The sequence below is a fragment of the Schistocerca nitens genome, chromosome 1, assembly GCF_023898315.1.
Source record: "Schistocerca nitens isolate TAMUIC-IGC-003100 chromosome 1, iqSchNite1.1, whole genome shotgun sequence".
NCBI lineage: Eukaryota > Metazoa > Arthropoda > Insecta > Orthoptera > Acrididae > Schistocerca > Schistocerca nitens.
In genome coordinates, this window is record NC_064614.1 from 797,129,929 (window position 1) to 797,152,565 (window position 22,637).

General features: G+C 39.4%; 1 protein-coding gene across 3 annotated transcripts; it reads left to right on the forward strand.

Annotated features, from left to right (window-relative positions):
* Positions 1–2,491: 2,491 nt before the first annotated feature.
* Positions 2,492–12,387, forward strand: LOC126262403 (S-adenosylmethionine sensor upstream of mTORC1). 3 transcript variants are annotated; one of them, XM_049959029.1, is made up of 3 exons: positions 2,492–2,922; positions 3,019–3,217; positions 10,830–12,387. In XM_049959029.1, exon 3 carries the CDS (start codon positions 11,072–11,074, stop codon positions 12,131–12,133), a length of 1,062 nt encoding a protein of 353 aa, XP_049814986.1. In that variant the 5' UTR covers positions 2,492–2,922; positions 3,019–3,217; positions 10,830–11,071; the 3' UTR covers positions 12,134–12,387. The 3 variants fall into 3 exon arrangements, with proteins under 3 accessions (XP_049814986.1, XP_049815004.1, XP_049814995.1); XM_049959047.1 differs by having other exon boundaries at positions 2,498–2,922; positions 10,830–11,067; XM_049959038.1 differs by lacking the exon at positions 3,019–3,217 and having other exon boundaries at positions 2,503–2,630.
* The last annotated feature ends 10,250 nt before the right edge of the window (positions 12,388–22,637 follow it).

Below are 22,637 nucleotides of genomic sequence, written 5' to 3' on the forward strand. Positions count from 1 at the left end.
GTGGACAATGATTGGCCATGGAACATTTTGTGGACAGACAAAGCCCACTTCCATGAGACAGGATATGCCAGTACACAGAATTGTCGAATATGGGCACAGAAAATCCACACACAAAACAACCAGTACCACTTCATCCTGAAAAGGTCACTGTTTGGTGTGGGTTTATGGCATCATAGGGCCATGTTTTTTCGAAGAGACAAGTGCGTCCGGTCCTGTTACCTGCTCTGCGACTGGTAAGCACTATGAGTATCTTTTGCGCAACCAAGTCATTCCAGCTCTCTAACAGCGTGATTGTGTGGATGGGATCATTTTTATGCAGGATGGCGCACCTCTTCACATTGCAAATCCAGTTAAGCATCTGCTGAAGCGCCATTTCGGAAATGCTAGAATTATCAGCCGCCATTTCCCTACTGCCAGGCCATCCCAATCACCTGATCTTTATCTGTGTGACTTCTGGTTGTGGTGCTATCTGAAAAATCTTGTGTTCAGTGTTACAATGGTAAACGTAGCTGCATTGAAGGCACACATTGCGCAACACATTCTGAACGTGACCCCCAAAACATTTAGATCAGTTGTGGAACATGCTGTTTCTCGAGAATGCAGGCTTTCTCGGTGAATCTTGATGATTAAATCTTCTTAGGTTTCTGTTTCTCGATTTCAACTAGTTGCAGAAAACGCTGGACAACATATTTCACATGTTTTGCTCCAGTCACATGGAAATTAATAATCCGATTTGATTTTGACTGATGCTTTTTATACGGTTTTTAGCCTCAGGACAATTAAAAGCCAGTGTGAGTGATGCCTTTTATGCGGTTTTTGGTCTCAAGACAATTAAAAACCGATTTCTCCCATCCGATGTGATATGACCTTGCTATGGTGGTTGGGCTTACTTAGCTAACAGTATCAAACCTGTACATTCGTGCACACTGAGTACTGCAGTTTGTTTAATGTCAAGCGTACACGTTAGGCATTGTTGTATGATTCATTTGTCGATCACTATTAAATTATGATGCTTACAGCGCCATCCGTTGTTACATTTTGTAACTATTTATTTTTCTTCTGCCATACGTTTTCCCTCTTCTCCGATAATATTCCGTTGACCGGTGGTGTTATTTCGACAGCGGTTTGAAAGTTTGACTTTAATTAATAATCATCCTGTACTTTTGATAGCAATTAAAGATCGAAGTTTTGAAGTGAAGTAAGAATATGTATTAAGCCGGGTTCACACACGCAACAAAAGTATCGCCCTGCGAGTGGCATATTGAAGTTGCATTGCAGTTGCATGTGTGAGCTCCCAGGTTTTAGTGGTGCAACTTCAGAGACACAACTTTTGTCATCCCACAAAAAGTTAAGCTTGGTTGAACTTTGATGCGCCACTTTCCTAACAGCACTGTTCCCTGGTGGCAGTATTTCTAGACAGGAGTATTCTGTCGCAGTTATCGTGGTGAAATTTCTGTTGCACACCATTCGATTTTAGTGTTTTTTTTTATTTCTAAAAAAAGTGAAAACAATGGTCGGCAGGTACACATTTGCAGCTTCTAGAACTTCACGATTGGCAACCTATGTCTGATTTTCAGCAGCAGTGTGTGTGTGTGTGTGTGTGTGTGTGTGTGTGTGTGTGTGTGTGTGTGTGTGTGTGTGTGTGCAAATAAATTACATAACCCATAGTCTTAAAAGATGAATAAAGAAACTTAATATATTTAACCATAAAAGTGTGTCGTATAAACTTCGTAATTTGTGAGACCAAGCATTGTATAAATTTTGCATTATACGCAGGAAATAGTGCCAGAGTGTGATGTGGTAGTTGTTATACTAAAAATTAGTTATTCGAAATGCCTGTATCAATGGATATAATAAGGATCTAAAGTCTTGGAAGACTGGCGTGTCTGCCGATGATACCTGCCAGCTGTTGGTTATTTTGCCATTGCAGACAGCATTTTCTTCTCTGAATATTATTTTGTTATAAATGTGCTTGTTTCCCCTGATTTATCCCTGAGCGAAATCTATTTTCGGATATAACATTTAGGTTTCGTCTTCCTCATATTTAACAGTCATCCTAGCTCTAAGGGCATAACCTGCACTATAACATTCATACTCGCTCATTTGATTTCAGTTGACGTCACCCGCAGAATTTGTTGCGTCCCATGTGGACGGTAGCTTACGATGCCACTACAGCAAGTCACAAGCTGTGTCGCCACGTTAGATGCGTGTGTGAACAAAGCTTTATGAAGTTTGCTTTTTCCATTAATAAACTTTATCGTTGTTAGTTACATAATTTCGATACTATACTCCGGATTTTTGTATCCCGTGTGGCAATCTACACGTTGAATTTCACCGTTCAGTAGTAGGCTAACGAACTGACGTGATGGACAGTGTGAATACACCCTGACGTGGCGCTTCCGTGGCTGATAGCCAGTGTGAATTTTTCTACTTTTTTCCTCTAGTGAAAAACACAGCTAGGGGCCCCCAGCCAATTATATCTTTGCTACCGACTGCATATACATAATCTTTAGCGCATAGTGATGGTATGTCTATGTCAGCACTCAGCATAGAAATGTTTGGTTATGTTTACGGAGGACGGAAACTCTGTGTTGCGTAGAACAAACCGAGGAGTCTAACGTCCAGACATGGTATGATTAAAAGGACACATCATCATTTAGTAGTGTTATGTACAAGATTCGATAATCGCGCCAAAAAAACTGAATTTGTGGCTTGTCAAATGAATGTTCTTCCCGTGCTTGAAACTAGGAAAGTATTGTTAAATCATCTTGCAGCGAAAGTATGGCCTTTATGTCATTCTAAATCATTAGGCAGAGAAATTGCATCTCGTATAGCTTTCAGCTTAACAGATAACGAAATTTTGCACCTTCTCGAAAATGAAAGACAGCTTGAAGAAGCCGTTGGAAGGTCACTGACATCCGTGTAAGTAAAATAACAGAGTTCGTTGTACAAGATATATTCTCCACAGAGGTTCAGTGTGTTCAAAAATTTTCTAATATGTCATCTTTCCATGTTCAGCTGTCCAGAAGACAAGAAACACGTACTCGGAGAAAAACTGTTTGCTGCTGTTGCAAGTGTAGAAACAGAACTATGTGCACAAGTCACAGGGATGCTTCTAGAGCTAGATTTCAAAACCGTAGAGTTTCTCCTTAATGAGCCAGATGCGTTGACAGCAGCTGTAAAGAAAGCAAGGAATGAATATTTGCTGTACACTCAGGTGATCTAGCTATGAATAGAATTCAGTATGTTTTAGGTTATTAATACTACAGTTCCTTGGATACACCTTTTAGTTTCTCAACAATCAATTTATTTAGTGCACTGCTTGCATTAGAAAGTAAAATTACAGAGAAACAAAATTGACTTAATTAGTATTTACTTGCAGGAAGCAAAATTCCGTTACTTCAGATATACACCTTTGGGAATGAAAACATTGATTTTAGTTTTTGGAACTATTATTTCCTGCCTCACAGAGGAAAGATGAATAGGTTGTGGACAGGAAAAATGGGCAGATCACTCAGCTTCCAGGATGAGAGGATCCCACAACCTGTTGTGTTAGACACTCTCACCTCCCCCTTAAGCTTTGTTTCCATTCCACCTCACGGTGGGTTAGTATCCCTCACCCTACATTCCTAGTGACATAGTGTTGCTTTCTAACTTTCGTGTCCTTCATCCCAGCAGAATGAACTAGGATTAGTGTTCTCCTTTTTAATTGTGTCTATTGACAGGGCTGGAATTTTGCCTCCTGAAAGTAATTCCTGGCTAGCCATTTTATGGTTTTTGAAATTTGAGGCTTCTAAACTGAATTTTGTTTTTGATGCAGTTAAAGTAAGCAGTGTATTATGTACAATTTACGGGAAGGAAGAGTGAATGTTTCCGATCAACAAATGTCATTGGCCTGAGCTGTTGATGGTGTCTTGTTGGTGCTACCTCCTTGATATTCACACAGTCTCAATCAATTCTTGAATCTCTCTGCTTACCAGAACTTACTATTAACAGTATATTTATCAGTAATGTTCTAGTTAGATTCTATTAGTAATACAAACATCACAAAAAGTTTTCCACCACCTCAGTTCCGAGAGTTCCAGAACCTGTACTGAAAATTGGAATAGAGGTCAACATAAACATCATTTCCGCCCTTTTTATTGCTCATGAAAACCACACACTGCATGTTGTACCACTATTCAGCGAGACCTTCAGAGGTGGTGGTACGTCTAATACCCAGTAGGACATCCCCTTGCATTGATGCATGCCTGTATTCGTCATGGCATACTATCAACAAGTTCATCGAGGCACTGTTAGTCCAGATTGTCCCACTCCTCAACGGCAATTCGGCGTAGGTCCCTCAGTGGGTTGGTGAGTCATGTCGCCCATAAATAGCCCTTTTCAATCTATCCCAGGCATGTTCAGTAGGGTTCATGTCTGGAAAACATGGTGGCCACTCTAGGCAAGCAATTGCATTATCCTGAAGGAAACCCTTCACAAGATGTGCACTATGGGGTTGCGAATTGTCATCCATGAAGACGAAAGCCTCATCAACATGCTGTCGATATGGTTGCAGTATCCGTCGGAGGATGGCATTCAAGTATCGTACAGCCATTACGGTGCCTTCCATGGCCACCAGTGGCGTATGTCGGCCCCACCTAATGCCACCTCAAAACAGCAGGGAACCTCCACCTTGCTGCACTCGTGGACAGTGTGTTTAAGGTGTCCAGCCTGATAGGGTTGCCTCCAAACACTTCTCCGACGATTGTCTGGTCGAAGGCATATGCGACATTCGTCTGTGATAAGAATGTGATGCCAATCCTGAGAGTCTGTACCGTGCAGCATGGTGTCGTGGCTGCTAAGATGGACCTCGTCATGGACGTTGGGAGTGAAGTTGCGCATCAAGCTGCCTATTGCACACAGTTTGAGTCGTAACACGACGTCCTCTGGCTGCACGAAGAGCATTATTCAATATGGTGGTGTTGCTGTCAGGGTTCCTCTGAGCCATAATCCATAGGTAGCGGTCATACACTGCAGTAGTAGCCCTTGGGCAGCATGAGCGAGGCATGTCATTGACAGTTCCTGTCACTCTGTATCTCCTCCATGTCCGAACAACATTGCTTTGGTTCAGTCTTAGATGCCTGGACACTTCCCTTCTTCAGAGCCCTTCCTGGCACAAAGTAACAATGCTGTATTTGACCGCCTAGGCATGGTTGAACCACAGACAACAAAAGCCGTGTACCTCTTTCCTGGTGGAATGTCTGGAACTGATCGGCTGTTGGACCCCCTCCATCTAATATGTGCTGCGCATGCATGGTTGTTTACATCTTTGGGCAGGTTTAGTGACATCTCTGAACAGTCAAAGGGACTGTGTCTGTGATACAATATCCACAGTCAATGTCTATCTCAGGAGTTCTGGGAACCAGGGTGATGCAAAACTTTTTTTTATATGTGTATTTTAAAAGTGCAGTAATACATTCCATTCTGTGATTTTGTTGTGACTGTGAGAGTGTAAATCACAAACTGGTTAGCTAGCTGTAATGTGAGTTGTTAACAGAAGACATGGTTGGTGCAGTATGATGTGGATATGGAGCCGTTTGTATTTCAAAAGATAGTTAACAAAATAGAGTGACTGTGACAAGCAACATCAGACTAAGCTAATGCAGTGATAGAAACAACTTTACAGAGGAGATTGCTTGGAGGCCATGATGTTGATAAAGGCGTGAAAATGCAAAAAACACGATGAAACAATTACATATACAGAAAAAGTGTGGCATCTCTTACCCTGTAGTGAAACATTTGAAAAAAAATTATGTATTTTGTAGGACACTCTGAACAGTTTGAATAGCTGTCACTATCCATCTAACCCTAACACCATGTCACTTTCTTGCAGTCAACATACTCTGAAGTTTGGTGTCTACCTGTCTGCTTTGACCAGTGACATAACTGTGTTGTCTTGTGTGACATCTTGGTGGTGCGGTGAATCTGAAATGGATTGTGTTTGCAGAGACCGTGTCAGAGTCTGTAGTGGTGATCTCTTGTATGGGATGTTTATGTTTCTAAATGCTTTTGTGAGTGCCATTTGTAGTTCATTGGACTTCACAAGTGTGTTAATGGACTCTTTGGATATTTTGATTGTGGTGGTAAACTGACCTGTAATGCAGCCAGAGGCCTAGGTTAGGTTGGACACTGACACTTTGTTTGTGAGTTGACATAGTTAATGAATGTGAAAGTGGAAAATCTGGTTATAGCAACAAATTGACCTGTAGCAAGGCTAAAGTTTATGTCCACACTATAGTGGAAGATTTTTGTATTGGTTTATTAATCAATTATTTGTGTCAATGGAAGTGTCCGATTCCACCCGTCTGCTGTGACCCATGATGTAAGAGTGTTGTGGTGTCTGACGTCATTATGGCGCAGAGTTTGAGTTGGTTGTGTTTGTGGATGTCGTCTTGTGTTTGATGGCGTCCTCTCTCTCTCTCTCTCTCTCTCTCTCTCTCTCTCTCTCTCTCTCTCTCTCTGTGTGTGTGTGTGTGTGTGTGTGTGTGTGTGTGTGTGTGTGTGTGTGAGAGAGAGAGAGAGAGAGAGAGAGAGAGAGATATGGCTGGCCGAAATTTGTTGGTGGTAAGTAATTGTTTTTTGGGTCTATTTTTCTCGAGATGTAATGTTTTGTGTATTTATTGTGTACTGAATGTGTTTTAATTTATGTAGGGATGTTTGAGTTTTTAATTTTTGAGTTGTTGTGTTTTTTTTTTTTTTTTTTTTTTTTTCGTAGTTGTAGGTGTTGGTTTTTTTGTACCAGTAGTTATAGTTGACCTATATAGGTTAAGGGAACTGACCGATTCCAATTTTCGTATTTTTATATGTAGGTATAGGTGTTTTGGTACCATCAGTAATGGTCAAGGGAAATGTCTGATTCTAATTTCCTTAGTTTTTTTGCTGTAGGCATTGGTGTTTTGGTATCGTCAGCTGCCATTGACCTCTATAGGTCAAGGGAAGTGTCCGACTCCTGTAAATTTATTTATTTTATATTTATTAAATTTTATTTATTTATTTTTTTTTAATCGTGGTGTGTCTGTTTTTACTGGGGTAAAGTGAAGTTTCTGAGACCAGATTTGTTTTTCCAGATTTCTTGTTATTGTTGTTTTTTGGTAGTGTTTGCTTTATTTTTTGCATTACTATTTGCTTGTGTATGTCTTCATTGTTAGGACTGCCATTCATACTCATTTTTCAGGTGTCCCTGCACTATTTCTCTGATGGGTTCATAGTTTGATTAATTCGCTACAAGCTTTCATCATTTAACACTTGTTTCATTACAGCTGTACAAATCTCTGTCTCTCAGTTCATTACTCATAGAGGATAATCATTTTAAAAATGAAACACACTGATCCACCAATAATTTTTGCTAATTGCTCTTGCCTTCATCTTCTGAGACCTTTCTTTCAATAGTAATTGTTGTGATTTTTCAAGATTGAAATGATGAAAAGCTTTTACTAAACAAATGTAAATAATTTAGAAGTGAAGACCACTTGCACCACTACCACTACATTGTGCCAGCTGTACACACATTGCATGGATTGCTTTTTGGTGGGTGAACTAGGATGGGGTTGGGGCACTGGAAGATGAGTTGGCTCAAAGGAGGCAGTAGATTTGCAGCCCTGGTATTATTATTATTTTGTTTCATTTATTTATTTATTTATTTTTACTCTAGCTTGACAAAGGATGTATTCCAAAAGCTAGCTAGTTTCTTTTTCTTTTGCGTGTTCCTGTTGATGACTCGAATTCTGGTATTCAGTGAGTAGTCTCCTCTACTCCTAAATTAATTACATTCTACCAGAACTCTCCTAACATTTTATTACACTTGTGTATTCATGTCAGAAACGTATTCATGGTTTGTGAAGTGGAACTGTCAGCTACTTCAAACACTTTTACTTTCATTACTGGGAGAATACCTTTGTTGCATAATTAGTTAACAATTTGTTATTTTTATTATCTCCTTTTCTTGGTGACTATTAACTTCATTTTAATTTCAATTGCTGCATAATCAAAATAAGTGCTACATATAATCGGCACACATGCGACAGCATGCTTACCAATATGTTCCAAAATGCCACACATAAAAACAGGATTTTATGGTGTTCATACCTCAGGGTCTGTTGGTGATAGAAAGGTAGGGGTCAAGTGTTTTGGATTTGGGGTAGGGACCATTCACATACTCAACACATGGATTGTCTTAGTGTCGCTATCATAGAGTACAAGGTCAAAGTAGGAATATTACACACTTCCTCCTTCTTAGGTATTGAAGCAAATTGGTTGGTTCTTTTTGCATTTGATGTGATAACGGTGGGCTTGATGGGACTTATCAAGGTAGCATTAGTTCATGGATGGTTCCTCAGAAAATCCCCCCCAAAAAAGGATTTGTTTACTACATTTTCACCATCATCAGTGGACCAAAACCCAGCTGAGGATTCGAAACTGGCTATGCACAGCCAGTGGTTGAAATTTTTATGGTATACTCTCAAGGTCCCAATCTTTAACACCCTTGAAAATTTTCTTGCTATCTTTATTCCTTTCCCACATACAGGGGTTCAAAGTTACGCAGCTCATACACATAAAATATACCTATAGAAATTAAATAGATTATTGATGACAGGTATACCCACTATAAACATATTCTCAGTTTGCATATAATAAATTTTCTTGAGACCAAGAAGCTTTCATCTGTGAATTAGCATTGTTTTAGAGAGCATTGCTCGTGTGAAACTCAGCTTGCTCTTTTCTCAACTGACATCTGCAAACTATGGATGAAGGGCAACAAGCAACTTCCACATTTCTAGATGTCTGGAAAGCATTTGACACAGTGCCCTGTTACAGGCTCTTAAAGAAGGTATGATAATATGGAACAGGTTCACAGATATGTGAGTGGACTGAAGACTTCTTAAGTTATAGAACCTAGTATGTTGTCCTCGACGGTGAGTGTTCATCAGAGATAAGGGTATCATCAGGAGTGCCCCAGGCAAGTGTGATAGAAATGCTATTATCTCGATATAAATAAATGATTTTCCGGACAGGGTGGGCAGCAATCTGCAGTTGTTTGCTGATGATGCTGTGACATATGGTAAGATGTTGAAATTGACTGACTGTAGGAAAATACAAGATGACTTAAATAAAATTTCTAGTTGGCGTGATGAATGACAGATATCTCTAAATGGAGAAAAAAAAAAAGTAAGTTAACGTGTAGAAGTAGGAAAAACAAACCCTTAATGTTCGGCTACAGCATTAGTAGTGTCCTGCTTGACACATCATTTAAATATCTGGGTGTAACATTGTAAAGTGATATGAAATGGAATGAGCAGGTGCGGAGTGTGACAGGAAAGGTGAGTGGTTGACTTTGGTTTATTGGGAGAACTCAAGGAAAGTGTGGTTCATCTATAAAGGAGACTGCATGTAGGATGCTAATGCGACCTATTCTTGAGTATTGCTCAAGTGTTTGTGATCTGTACCAGGTCAGATTAAAGGAAGACATTGAAGCCATTCATAGGTGGGCTGCTAGATTTGTTACTGGTAGGTTCGAACAACACACAAGTGTTATGGAGATGCTTCAGGAAATCAAATGTGAAGGCATGATTCTTTTTTAGGAACACTATTGAAAAAAATTAGAAAAATGACTTTTGAAGCCAACTGCAGAACAATTCTGTTGCCTCCAGCACACATTGTGTTTAAGGACCACGAAGATATGATATGAGAAATTAGGACTCATATGGAGGCATGTAGATAGTAGTTTCTCCCTTGTTCTTTGTATGATTGGAACAGGAAAGGAAATGACTAGTAGCGGTATGGGATACCCTCTGCCATGCACCATAAGATGGATTGCGAGGTATTGATGTAGATGTAGAAACTTGAGTTAATGTAATTGATGTGCATACAAGTGAATAAATGAATGATGCATTTTCGTACTTTCACGGGTAGTTCCGGAGAAATTTTCACAATTTTTCGACATTAGCTGCAACCACATCCCACTCGCGTATTCCAAGATGGCTATGAACAGCAAATGGCTGTAATTTTTACAGTATATTCCTAAGATTCCAGTCTCAAACCATCTTGGAAATTTTGTAGATATGTTTATCCATTTGGGAGATGCAGAGTTTGTTACCCTACGTGTGCACGTACAATCTTGACAGTGACAACGAGTGAAAGAGGGATAATGACAGTGAGGAGAGACAGCAGCAATGGAAGGAATGAATGAGATAGTAACTGTAAGAGAGAACAAGAGGGAGACAGTAACAGTGAGATGAGGCATTATTATTATTATTATTATTATTATTATTATTATTATTATTAGTAGTAGTAGTAGTAGTAGTAGTAGTGTGACAGAATGAACATGACTGGGTGTCAGACAGGAGACAGTAACAGCTGGAGCACACAAAGAAATAATGAGTTGGGCCGAATGAATAACAATGAGCAACTGGGAGTGGTTGGGCAGGAGAGACTTACAGCGATGGACTAGTGGGTGTGAGCGAGTTATAGTTATGGCAGCTTGTGAGAGTGAGAGGTGAGTTACATGTTAAAAATAACTCGAATATGTTGGGCATGACAATATTTTTGCAAAAATTTTTAAAGGCGGTGATGAAGGTAGACTGAGGCAGCTGGTACCCCACTTTTCAAAGCCTATGAATAAAGAGTAGCATTATCACCTTTTTTGTGCTCCGATAGCATTATTCTGCTGGTAATTACGTATGTATGTGTTATATGCATATGCAAATTATTTGTAATAGTTTTGATGCACTTGATATTTGTTGTTTTTGGGATGAGTAAAAATCATTTGTTATTTTTTGTTTTATTTTCAGAGCACAGGACCAGTTAATGATGATAATAAAAGCGATGAAATAGGAGAAGCCTTATATGATCTAGTAATCAAGGACTATCCAGATGAAGAGCTGGCAGCACGCTTAACAGGGATGATACTTGAGCTTGATGTTAAATATGTGAGACAACTTGTTAGAAATCCTGATGATTTAAGAGAGAAGCTCTTGGTGGCACATAAAGCTTTGGAAAATGCAGAAGAAAGTATAACTGCTTAGGGTGCACAATGGCATCATTAGAACATCAGGAACTGGCTCTTTTTATTAAATCAGTACATCATTCTCTCAGAAGGCAATGCAAAAAATTAGGTCATGAACAAGCATGGAAGCACCACTGTAATCAGAAGAATATTTTAAAAAAATATGCATCAGTTATGCATACACTAGCTACCAAATTTTGGGAGCAGTCAAATGACCCACTTGTGAATGGTTCCAGCAACAGGATCCAATGGGTTGTTACGATGTGCATGAACTATTTTCTGAATGGTGGCAGGGTGGAAGAATTTATCAAAGAGGTTACAAAAACAAGTTATTGTACAGAAAACACATCAAATTCATCATTAATATGCAAAAACTCCGTTTTCAATGTTTCACCTCAAAAAAGCATGGAGAAACTGAAGTTATTGGATGTAGGAAGCTGCTATAACCCATTTAGTCAGTTCTCAGTGTTTCAGGTTGTCCCTATTGATCTGGCACCGGCTACCCCTGATGTATGGCAATGTGACTTCTTGAATGCAAAGATTTCTGATTACGGTCACAAATCTCTAACAGTTCAACAAATCTTAACTCAAGGAGAAATACCAGCAAATTTTTTTGATGTTGTCGTTTTCTCCTTATTCTTAGAATACATACCTTGTCCACAGGAGAGATATAAATGTTGTCAGAAAGCATACACAGCACTTCGACCTGAAGGCCTGCTCTTTATTATTACGCCAGATTCAAGGCATGCAACAGCAAATGCACCTATAATGAAACATTGGAGAATTGTTTTGGGCAAAATGGGGTTTCATAGAATATATTATGAAAAACTGACCCATTTGCACTGTATGGCCTACAGAAAAAGCATTGATCACAATATTCCACTGAAGTGGGCTCAGAAAGTTGCAGTGAAACTGCCAGATTCTCTTCCTGTTGAAGATAATGTCTTGTACATTCCTCAAGACAATAACTCTTATGAATCCGAAGAAAGTGATAATTCTGATGAGACTCTTCCTCAGTTAGAGAGAAATGACCAAGACAATGCGCTAATGGCAGAAATGTTTTCAGAATTGCCAAGTTATGAAACGTAGAATTCTGAAATTTTAATAGTGACTGTAAATGGAAGAATAAAGAATGAAGAGCTTGAATATTTTTGTCTCAGTAGTATCACATTTGGAAGCAATATGAAAGGCTGGAATGTGTGCCTCCCATTTTGTTCTTTCTGAAATTGTTTTGTATAAATACAATAGTTTCATTAATAGTATGAATGTCTCAGGCATATTTTGTATCTTTGTATTAAAGCATATTGTTTCAGAGTTCATAAAAATAGTTTTTGAAGTGATAATTTTATTCTTTTAAAAACATGTTGTTGTTATATACAAAGACTTATTAAAATATGTTTGCCATAATGATGAGCTTTCCATATCATTTGACTGTAAGAAAGACTGCTACTGACACTTCTTCCATACATCTACAAACTAAACAAGAGGTAATCAAAAAGTAGTGGAAATATTTGTTTTCGTAAAGAATCTTTATTTATTCATCAAAATCAACTTCGTCCCCTTCAAAGTAATCCCTTTCAGATAAAATACAGGAAGGAGCTCATAATGCACTGTCCTATTACAGGTGTTCACTGATATTAGTGAAAACTGCAATACCAAGGAGGATACATGCTTAATACCACAAGAAATTATACAAATGATCATGATTACAAAACTGTACACGATTTGTTGTTGAGAATTCAATCTGTGTCTCACAATCAGAATTCTGAAACATCATAATATGGAAAGAAAGAGAGCCTGTATATATTCCTAAGGACTCATCCTCACCAAAGTTCATATTTAAATCCATAAAACATCAACTATGGTTGTTGAAGGAATGTGAATATTAAATTATTATTCTGCTCTATTCAGCTCACAATTTGATACTGCATCCTTTGACTTTCTGCATGCATACTCTGCAAACCCTGAGAATTGCATGGCAGATGGTACTTAACATGTTAGGGTTTATTTCTGTTCCAGTTGCACATGAAGAGCGAAGAGAGTAACTGCTTAAAATCCTCCTTTTGTGTTGTAATTAGTCTACTGTTATATTCACTTTCTGTTTGGAAGCAGTATGTAGGAGGATGAATTTCTGTAGATTCTTCACTTAATACTGATTCTTGAAACAATGTATTGAGGCTTTTGTGGGATAATTGGCATCTGTCTTCGATATCTGTCAGTACAAGGTTTTCAACATTTCCGCGATACTCTCCCAAAAGCCAAACAAAACTGTGACCATTTTTGCTGCCTTTCTTTGTAAATGTTGAATAGCCCTGTTAGTCCAGCACAATAGGACAAGACACTAAGATAGGACACACATGTGGCTTGTAAGCAGTCTCCTTTATGAATTTCATTTTCCCAGCATCCTGCCAATGGACTGAAGAATGCCACCTGCCTTACCTATGGCTCAGCCTGAGACCATTCCATTTCATATCCCTACAAATCTTACACCCAGCTATTATTTACTTATTCTGATCCTAGCTCATTGATGTTGTAGTTGTAAGGTAATATTGTACTTCATTTTATGAATTCCACAATTTCACATTTCTCAATATTTAAAACAAGCTGCCAAACTGTTCACCACTTTGAAATCTCCCTGGATAGTTGTGTGGTTTTTTTCCAGCAAGGACATCATTATAGACAACTGCATCGTCAGCAAAAAGTCTGAGGTGACTACTACTGTTGTCTGCAAGGCTATTAATACACAACATTAACAGCTAGGGTCCCAACACACTTCTGTGGGTCATGCCTGAAGTTACTTCTTCCTCTGCCGATGACATATCATCCAAGATAACATGCTGTATGCTCCCAACCAAGAAATGTAGCTACTTCATCGAAACATCATGAAATTTTGGTATCTTCATGGAAGGTTGTTCACCGGGCCATTTTTAGTGGCCAAATAACCAAAACATATCACCACACGTTAAGATAGGAACTTTACATTCAGAATTCTATTCTTAACTTTGATGCTTGACGAACGAGATCTGGGTTTTTATTTCGTAATAACTTGACACATTTTGCTTCTAACTTTTCTTTTCTTCAGGCACAAGACAAAGTTACAGACAGCTTCACAGCCGTTGCTAGTCTCAACCACACACAAAATGAGACCCAGTTATCGATAATAATTACTATGACTCCATGTCCTACCTATTTATAGGATCTGGCTCTCAGCTCATTATGGTATATTGTTGTTTGGATTAAACACGCTTGCTTTTTTTAATTTTTCACCAAATTACTGTATCATAGGACATCTAGCTTCTTGAATGAAATTTTCAGTCTGCAGCAGTGTGTGTGCTGATATGAAACTTCCTGACAGATTAAAACTGAGACCCAAACTCAAGACCCTTGCCAGATGAGGTACTGGCAGCAGCAAAACTGTGAGGATGGGTCTTAAGGCATGCTTGGGTAACTTAGTCAATAGAGCACTTGCCTGCGAAAGGCTAAGGTCTCAAGTTTGATTCTCAGTTTGGCATACAGCTTTTATCTGCCAGGAAGTTTTATATCGGCACACACTCTGCTGCAAAGTGAAAATTTCATTCTGGAAACAGCCCCCAGGCTATGGCTAGGAGTGCTAGTCCTGCAACTTTCGCGAAAGAGCTGGGTGGTTTGGAAGGTAGGAGATAAGGTACTGGCGGAAGTAAAGCTGTGTGGATGGGTCATGAGTCTAGCTTGGTTGGTAGAGCAAAATGCAAAGGTGTCGTGTTTGAATTCGGTCTGGCACACAGTTTTAATCTGTCAGGAAATTTCATCTACTTTTTGTGTTTTGGTTATAATTAATATTTTGTTGTGACAAACATTATTATTAAATTTATTACATTACTTTAATTTTTTTGAAAAGATGTGAAGTATTTTGTTAATACCATTCTTTGACAGTCACCCAAATGATTTCAATTATATAACATAACATTGATTAGAATACAAAATTAATTTTGCTTTTCATGTTATTAGGTACCTTAAAATTGTTTCATAGTAAGACTTGGTATGGTATGAAAGGAAAGAAATACTGCATCCATGTAGTTGGTGTGATGCATAGCTTTCATGATTTTGTCTTAGAAAACCACAAGTTGGGTTTTGTGTGATTGAAGTTTTCAAAATTCTTGCTGGTTGGCATGGAGGAGGTCATTGAATCTGAGATTAAAGTTTAACTCGGAATGAGGTTGCAGCCATGGAGGTAGCGGGCGTACTGGATGCTATGTTCAAATCTGTGTCTGCACAATCCAGATATGTCTTGAGTGCTGTATGGTGCTGTGGACATTTGTGTCATATTGTTGCCACTAGCATCGTATTCCATGCTGAACTGAGTTCATGTACTTTCTCCCTGTTGCGGAGTTTCTTGTGAATTCATATTTCTATGGATTTCTTTATAATGTTGGGATGGATGGTTGCTCAGCATAGTGCCTTGGTGTTCTGAGTCAAAAGTGTGGTCTTCCTTTAAGGTATGCTCTGGTACCACTGATTACTCCCAAGACCCAGTCATACATGCCCTTTGTACTCTTCAGCGTTTCAAGGTACAACACTACATTTGCCTGACATATTGGTAGCCACATTCAAGAGAGATGCTTTATATCCCAGGTAAGTTCAGTTTCAGTGGATTTTTGCAGAGCTGAGATACTCTTTCATTTTAGGCAGTGGTCAGAAGATGGTTATTATGGTATGTTCGATTTTTCGAGCAGTCCCACCGTTTTGGTTGAGAGCAGTCCTAAGCAAGAAAGGAAGCTGAATGTCGTGTCTATTTCCTTCTCTTCTCAGTTTGCTGCATCTTTTCTTTTCTTGAACTCCCTACTAATCTATGCTTCACTGGACACATTTTAATGAAACACTTTGTGAAGGTGCTCAGCTCATCTCAGAGGATTTCCTTGTTCAGATGATACATAATCTATGTACCAGGACGATTAGCACTGTCTGCAATTGTTATGGATGGTGGCATATCACTGCATGGAGGTACAGCTCTCTGTGGGTGTATGGCCTGATATACCATCTCCCTTCTCATTTATTAGTATATCCACAAAAGGGAGAGAACTATTCTTCTCTGTTCTCATAGTGAATGCAATGTTTTGATGGATGCCATTAAGGTGGTCCAGAAACTCAATCAAAACCTGTCTGCCATGTTCTCACACCACTTAACTATCATTGACATATAGGAAGAAGTGTTTGAGGTTTTGACAAGTGTTCCATGTAGAGACCTGAAATCATAGGAGCCACTTGGGATCAAATGGCTACACAATCCATCTCTTCACAAAAGTGTCCATTGTACTTGAAGTAAATTGTTGTCAGTGCATGTTCAAAATGTTTAACTATTTGCAGATCAAAATGTTGAATAAGAGGTGCCAAGGAGTCATGTAGATGTACTTTCATGAAGAGTTATGTAACATTATAGATTGCAAGCAGGTCATCCATTTGTAACAAAATAATGAAAAGGATACCTGGTGTAGAAGTACAAAACCAGAATTTCTCTATAAATGGTGCTAGCTTTCAGTATAGGGTCCATGAGACCGCGTCTGCAGTGCCATCTGCTTCCCGTGATGGCTGATGACGAATGTCAGTGCACAGTAACCCAAGTTCCATATATTGGTATCTGTTTCAAACCTGTAAACATGTCGAGTTTTATGCTTGTGAACTACGATTTGCAGACAGCATTGGTTTTTTGTCATCAGTTGAATAAAACTGTTGCAGAGTCGCATCAAATGCTTGTCAAAACTTTCGGTGAACATATTCTTGAGAAAACAGTGTTTCGAGTGGTTAAAAAAATTCAAAAGTGGTGATTTTGATGTGAGAAACGACGAGTGCAGGAAACCAACAAAAAAAGTTTGAAGACAATGAATTGCAGGCCTTATTGGATGAAGATGATCCTCAAACTCAACAGGAACTCACAGAACGATCAAATGTGACACGGAAAGCCATTTCTCTTTGGTTGGAAGCTGTGGGAAAGTGAATGAATGACAGCAAGCAACTTGAAAGACCACTTGTGAAATGCTGCTTGCTAGATACAAAAGAAAGTCACTTCTCTATCAAATAGTGACAGGTGATGAAAAATGGATCCTAAACATTGTAAATCATGGATGAATCCAAGCAAACCATCGACATCCACTACAAGACCAAATCACTTTGGAAAGAAGACAATGCTCTGTGTTTGGTGGGGTCAGAAGGGTGTCATCTGTTATGAGCTGCTAAAACCTGGTGAAACCAGGTTGCTACCAACGGTAAATGATCAATTTAAATCAAGCATTACAAGAAAAATGACCGGAATATGGAAAAAGGTAACACAAAGTCATATTACTCTATGATAACGCCCCATCACACACAGCGAAATGGGTCAGGGAAATGATCCAGGCATTCGGTTCGGAAATGTTAGGGCATGCAGTTTATTCTCCACACTTGGCTCCATCCAATTATCATCTACTTGCATCACTGGGAAATGCTCTCGCTGAACAATGCTTTACTTCACATGAAAATGTACAAAAATGTCTAACTGACTGGTTTGCTTCAAAAGAAGATTTTTTTTTTTTTTTTTTTTTTTTTTTTTTTTTTTTTTTTTTTTTTTTTTTTGCTTGGCATTCACAGCCTGCTGGAGAGGTGGGAGAAGTGTATAAACAGCAATGGAGATTATTGTGAATAAAATATTGTTTATCAGTTTCAAACAAAAGATGTGTAATTATCGCAACCAAATTCCGGTTTCATACTTCTACACCTGGTAGTTGCTACTCACCATATAGCAGAGAGACTGAGTCACAGAAAGGCACAACAAAAAGACTGTTGGAAAGTTAGTCTGACTCCAGCTGCCAGAGACTGTGTGTGTGTGTGTGTGTGTGTGTGTGTGTGTGTGTGTCGCGCACGCGGTCTATTTTTGACAAGACCTTGTTGGCTCAAAGCTAACTTTGTAACAGTCTTTTTGCTGTGCTTTTCTGAGACTCGGCAACTCCACTAGATGGTGAGTAGCAGCTATCCTTTTCGTTATATTGTTACATTCTATTCTGGATTTTCCACTGTTTGATTTCATCCATTTGTAGTCACATATCGTTAGTACTTGCCTTAAATCAGCCAAGTTCTTCATGTAGTGAGCGCAATGTCCCACAAGAGATTTGAGAAGTATCACCTGATATTTGGCCAGTCCATAGGTGTTGAGACAGTGGTGTCAAGTATTCATTACAAACAGAACACTTTCTTGTGGTCTTTGGGAAGTCCTTACAGGTGTGGTGTCACTGGCACCCTAGGATACAGGAGCTTCTTAACTTCCCCTGGTACTGGCTCTTTAACAGAGCACCATTTTCCAGGTCATCATTAAGGTTGGATCCTTTGTGTGGAATTACCACACCCAGTGAAATCAAAGATCAACCAGATATTATGATGAGCAGGCATGACCATAGCAAGGAAGCGTATTTGATTCACAGGGAAAGAGGTGGACAAAAATGTGTGTACCTTATATGCCACCTGCATATGACAAGGGCACGACAAGCACACATTTGGGTTGGACTGAACCTCTTACACCAGAGCAAGGTCCACAAATGATGTGCTGCTGCAAAACAGCTTTGCAAATTTGATAGACTGTCAGGAGCTCCTCTGAATAATACGGATGCAAATAACACTAGAGCTACTGTAAATTTGACATAGGAAATACTAGGTTCAGCTATTACTTCAGCCCATGAAGAGGGGTGTTCTTGGCACCCATCTCAAGGACCATACTCAAATCCGACGTTGTTGGGGGGCATGAAGAAAGATGTTCAAGGTCCACCAAAGGAAGAGCCAGAGGAGATCAGGTAGGAAACCTGCAGGGTCGTTGGCAAGTCCCAACTTCAGAGATCCAAAAGTGAACATGACTGCTGCGAAATGGGAGGCTCTCCGAATACTGAGGGATGATGCTGACACTAAGGTCCTTCCAGCAGAGAAAGGGAAAGCAACAATGCTGACATGTATCAACAACTACCACCATAAAACTGGCTGTGTTTTGCTACAGCACCCAGCTTACAAGAAGCTCAACAAGGACCCGACCTGTATGATGACCAGGAAAATGGTTGCTCTATTGAAGAGCTCAAATCTACCAGAGGAACTGAAAAGGTGGCTGTATCCCAGGGTGCCAGTGCACACCTGTATGTACTTCCGAAAGTCCACAATGAAGGTGTGCCTCTGTAGCCAATACTTGACACCTTTAAATCACATTATTGTGGACTCGCCAAACATCCTGTTGCATTTCTAAAACCCCTTCTGGAACACTGCAGTCACCATGTGAAGAAATTGCCCAATATCACGAAAGTACTTGCAGACATGTGACTACAAAGGGATGACCTGCTTGTGATCTGCATTATGTCACTCTTTATGAAAGTACCTCTTAAACACTCCTTGGTTCTCCTTACTCAACATTTAGTGCCCTAAGTAGTTGAAGTTCTTGAACATGCACTGACAACCTTCTACTTCAACTGCTATGGAGAGCATTATGAACAGATGGATGTAGTGACCTTGGGATCTCCACTGGCTCCTGCGATTTAAAATCTGTACATGAAACACTCTGAGGGGGTGGCTCTTCAAACTGCTTGTCAAAAACTTGAGCACTTCTTCAGCTATATCGATGATACTTTTGTGGTGTTGGAACATGACAGATAGATGTAGGATGAGTTTATGGACCACCCTAAAAGCATCAATCAAAACATCACATTCCCTTCATCGTGAAGTTCATGGGTACCTGAACATGGAGCTGTTCTCCAATACTAACAAAGGAGGAGTCAGATGGAACACTAGCCAATGCACCATATAGAAAAAAGATTCACAAAGACATGTACCTCCATGCAACAAGAGGCCAACTTCCAGTGCAATGGCAGAAAGTGTTCACCATGTCAGTGCATAGAATGTGTCTGATCTGCAATAAGAAAACAATCCCATTCTAACTACAGCACTAAAGGAAGGGGTACACGAAAATGTGTATAGTGAAGCAGAGATTACTAAGGTATTCAAGCGAAAAGATGTAGCAGATTGTGAAGAGAAGAGACTTTTCTTCTTTACTCTGGACAGCTCTGGGATACAAATCATCCACATGAATGCATTGCATTTAAGCGTGATTTCCCAAAGGTAAATGTTTTTTGTGCCCTGTCACATAGAAAACTGTACAGGCCATTCTTCTTCACCAAGAGCACTGTCACTGGATATTCCTACTTAACATGTTGCAGCAATGGCTAATGCCTCAAATACAATTGGACTCTCCGTTCGTCTTTCAGCAGGATGGGGTTCCACCCCATTTTCATCGTGAAGTTCGTGGGTACCTGAACATGGAGCTGCCACATTGATGGATTGGCTGTGCTACAGAAGGGGACAGCTGTTTCATGAAATGCCCTCTCCGATCACAGATCTTATTCCATGTGACTTTTTTCTGAAGGGACACATTAAAGATCTGGTGTATTTACCGCCTCTACCATGTACTAGAGCTCTGGGAGAGAATACAGGAAGCGACCGCCACAGTCGACACTGCCATGCTGGGATAGGTATGGCAAAAATTTGATTACAGTGTTGATGTCTGCTGGGTCACTCATGGTTCGCATATCAAATTTTTTTTTTTTTTTTTTTTTTTTTTTTTTTTTTTTTTACAAACTTTCAGAGTTTCTCTTCAAAATGCAATATGTATGACATCTGTACAATGTTTAGTTCTTGTTCAATAAATAATTGAAAGTGTTCCCAGACTTTATGTTCACCCTGTATAACATGAAAGCTGTTTTCTGGCAACCACCTGAGGTGAAAAAGTACTTCAGCTCTGCATAATGAAGTCAAATAAAAGTGTCTCTGGTTTTGGGTTGTAATTAAGTCTTCACTTCTCCTTCAGTCTGTCACCATGATGCTTTATGTGATCACCTTTAGCTTACTTGAACTACTTCTGGCTATGTGACTTCGTTTCCATTTGCAGAGGGTTGAAGGCTGTAAGGGAGCTCAGATCTATGCCAGCTCTTTATGAAAGAATGAAATAGTATATCATTAACTCTTCTGTATTTTATGTTACCTCTATATACAAGTTCAATGACAAAGCCAGGTGAACAGATCTCAGACAGTTTTTTTGACATGCATACATCTTCCTTTGATGTCAGCCAACAGTTTCTGAATAAGTGACATTTCTTAAAACCAATTTCATTTATTTTCCACTTGTTTACATTTTTGGGTGCGTGTGTCTGTTCTTTGACTTCCAAGGCACTTCAAGCAGTGACGTCCAAAGAACAAGTGCTCCACCGCAGCATGTGGAGAGGTTTATTCACTGTCATGCCTTACCAATGTCTGGAGATGTCGTGACTTACACGTTGCCTACAAAGACATAAAAATGAGAGAATGCACAGTGGGATGTTTTACCCGTACCAACTATCTAAACTAAGTTTTCAGCTCTCAAGAACATTTTTCACCAGCCTAAGAGAATAAGAGTGGAAAATATTATTCTGAAGTGTGGTTTCATCCAAAAAATAGGGTGCGAAAGCAAGGTTGGCACCTCACAGCAAAACCACAGACATGTAATGTTGGTGAATGCCATATTGATAGATGAGTAATGCCGACATAGCCATGCCTTCTAGAGCTTCACTACACCACCGCAACTGAGGTGTAATTATGGTTGAGCAGAGGAACGCTCGCCCCAGTTTGCAGTCAATGATCAAGATGACAGTATCATCTTGGATAGGTTACCAGTGTATTAAATGTCTTATGCAGAACATTATATGAACATTCTGTCAGGAGGGTTTCAAGTGAAGAGTCTTGTAAAATTGTCAGTATCAGCATCTTGTAAAATTGTGTATATCAAGTGATAATTAAATATTCAGAGACAGTGGTAAATACTCAGAATACAGTTGTAAATACTCAGAATACAGTTGTAAATACTCAGAAGAGGGCCTTCGGAAATTCCCATTACAAACTTCTAAAACGTGTAGAGGGAAGAGAGAAGATAATATTCTGAGTTGGAACCTGTATCCAGAAACGTACCATTCTGTGCTACAATCATTTGAAACTATGTTGGTAGTGCAACCACATTTACAAGTAATTGATTAGGTGTGGCACAGTTCATCACTTGTTTTACAATTCCACTAATTAATAGCCAAAGAAATCACTCGTGTACTTGTTGATAGGTTCTCTTCAATGTGATGCTGTACAGCCTCTTCCAAATCAGTTGTGGCATATCCTTGGAGCACCACAGTCATGCCTGCTGACGGTGAGGTATCCTTTCTCGAAGCCAGTGCGTAATTGTGGCAAAAAGGGTATGCAATGGAGTTGAACACTGTTAAGGTGATGAGCAGCTCTTCCATTACTGTGAGCTTCACCACTCAGATGAATCATGTTAGTGTATTATGCAAATGTGCACTCAGCCACATTGTTCTAACACTCACAGACACATGAATGAGGCTCGAACCAGATCAGTGACATACGATAGACGTCAAATGACATCAATCTGACATAACTAATCCCCTCCCCCAAACTATGACTACCTTGTTGCGTATCTAGCTAGGAAACATGTTTTCAAACATATGTAGCATGGAAACAATGTGTTTCTGGACATGGGTTCCTATTCAAAATATTATGTACTCACTCCTTTCTAAAAGTACTA

What these genes read in the sequence shown, in the direction of transcription:
- LOC126262403 (XM_049959029.1), top strand. Translation starts at nt 11,072, where the DNA reads ATGGCATCATTAGAACATCAGGAACTGGCTCTTTTTATTAAATCAGTA.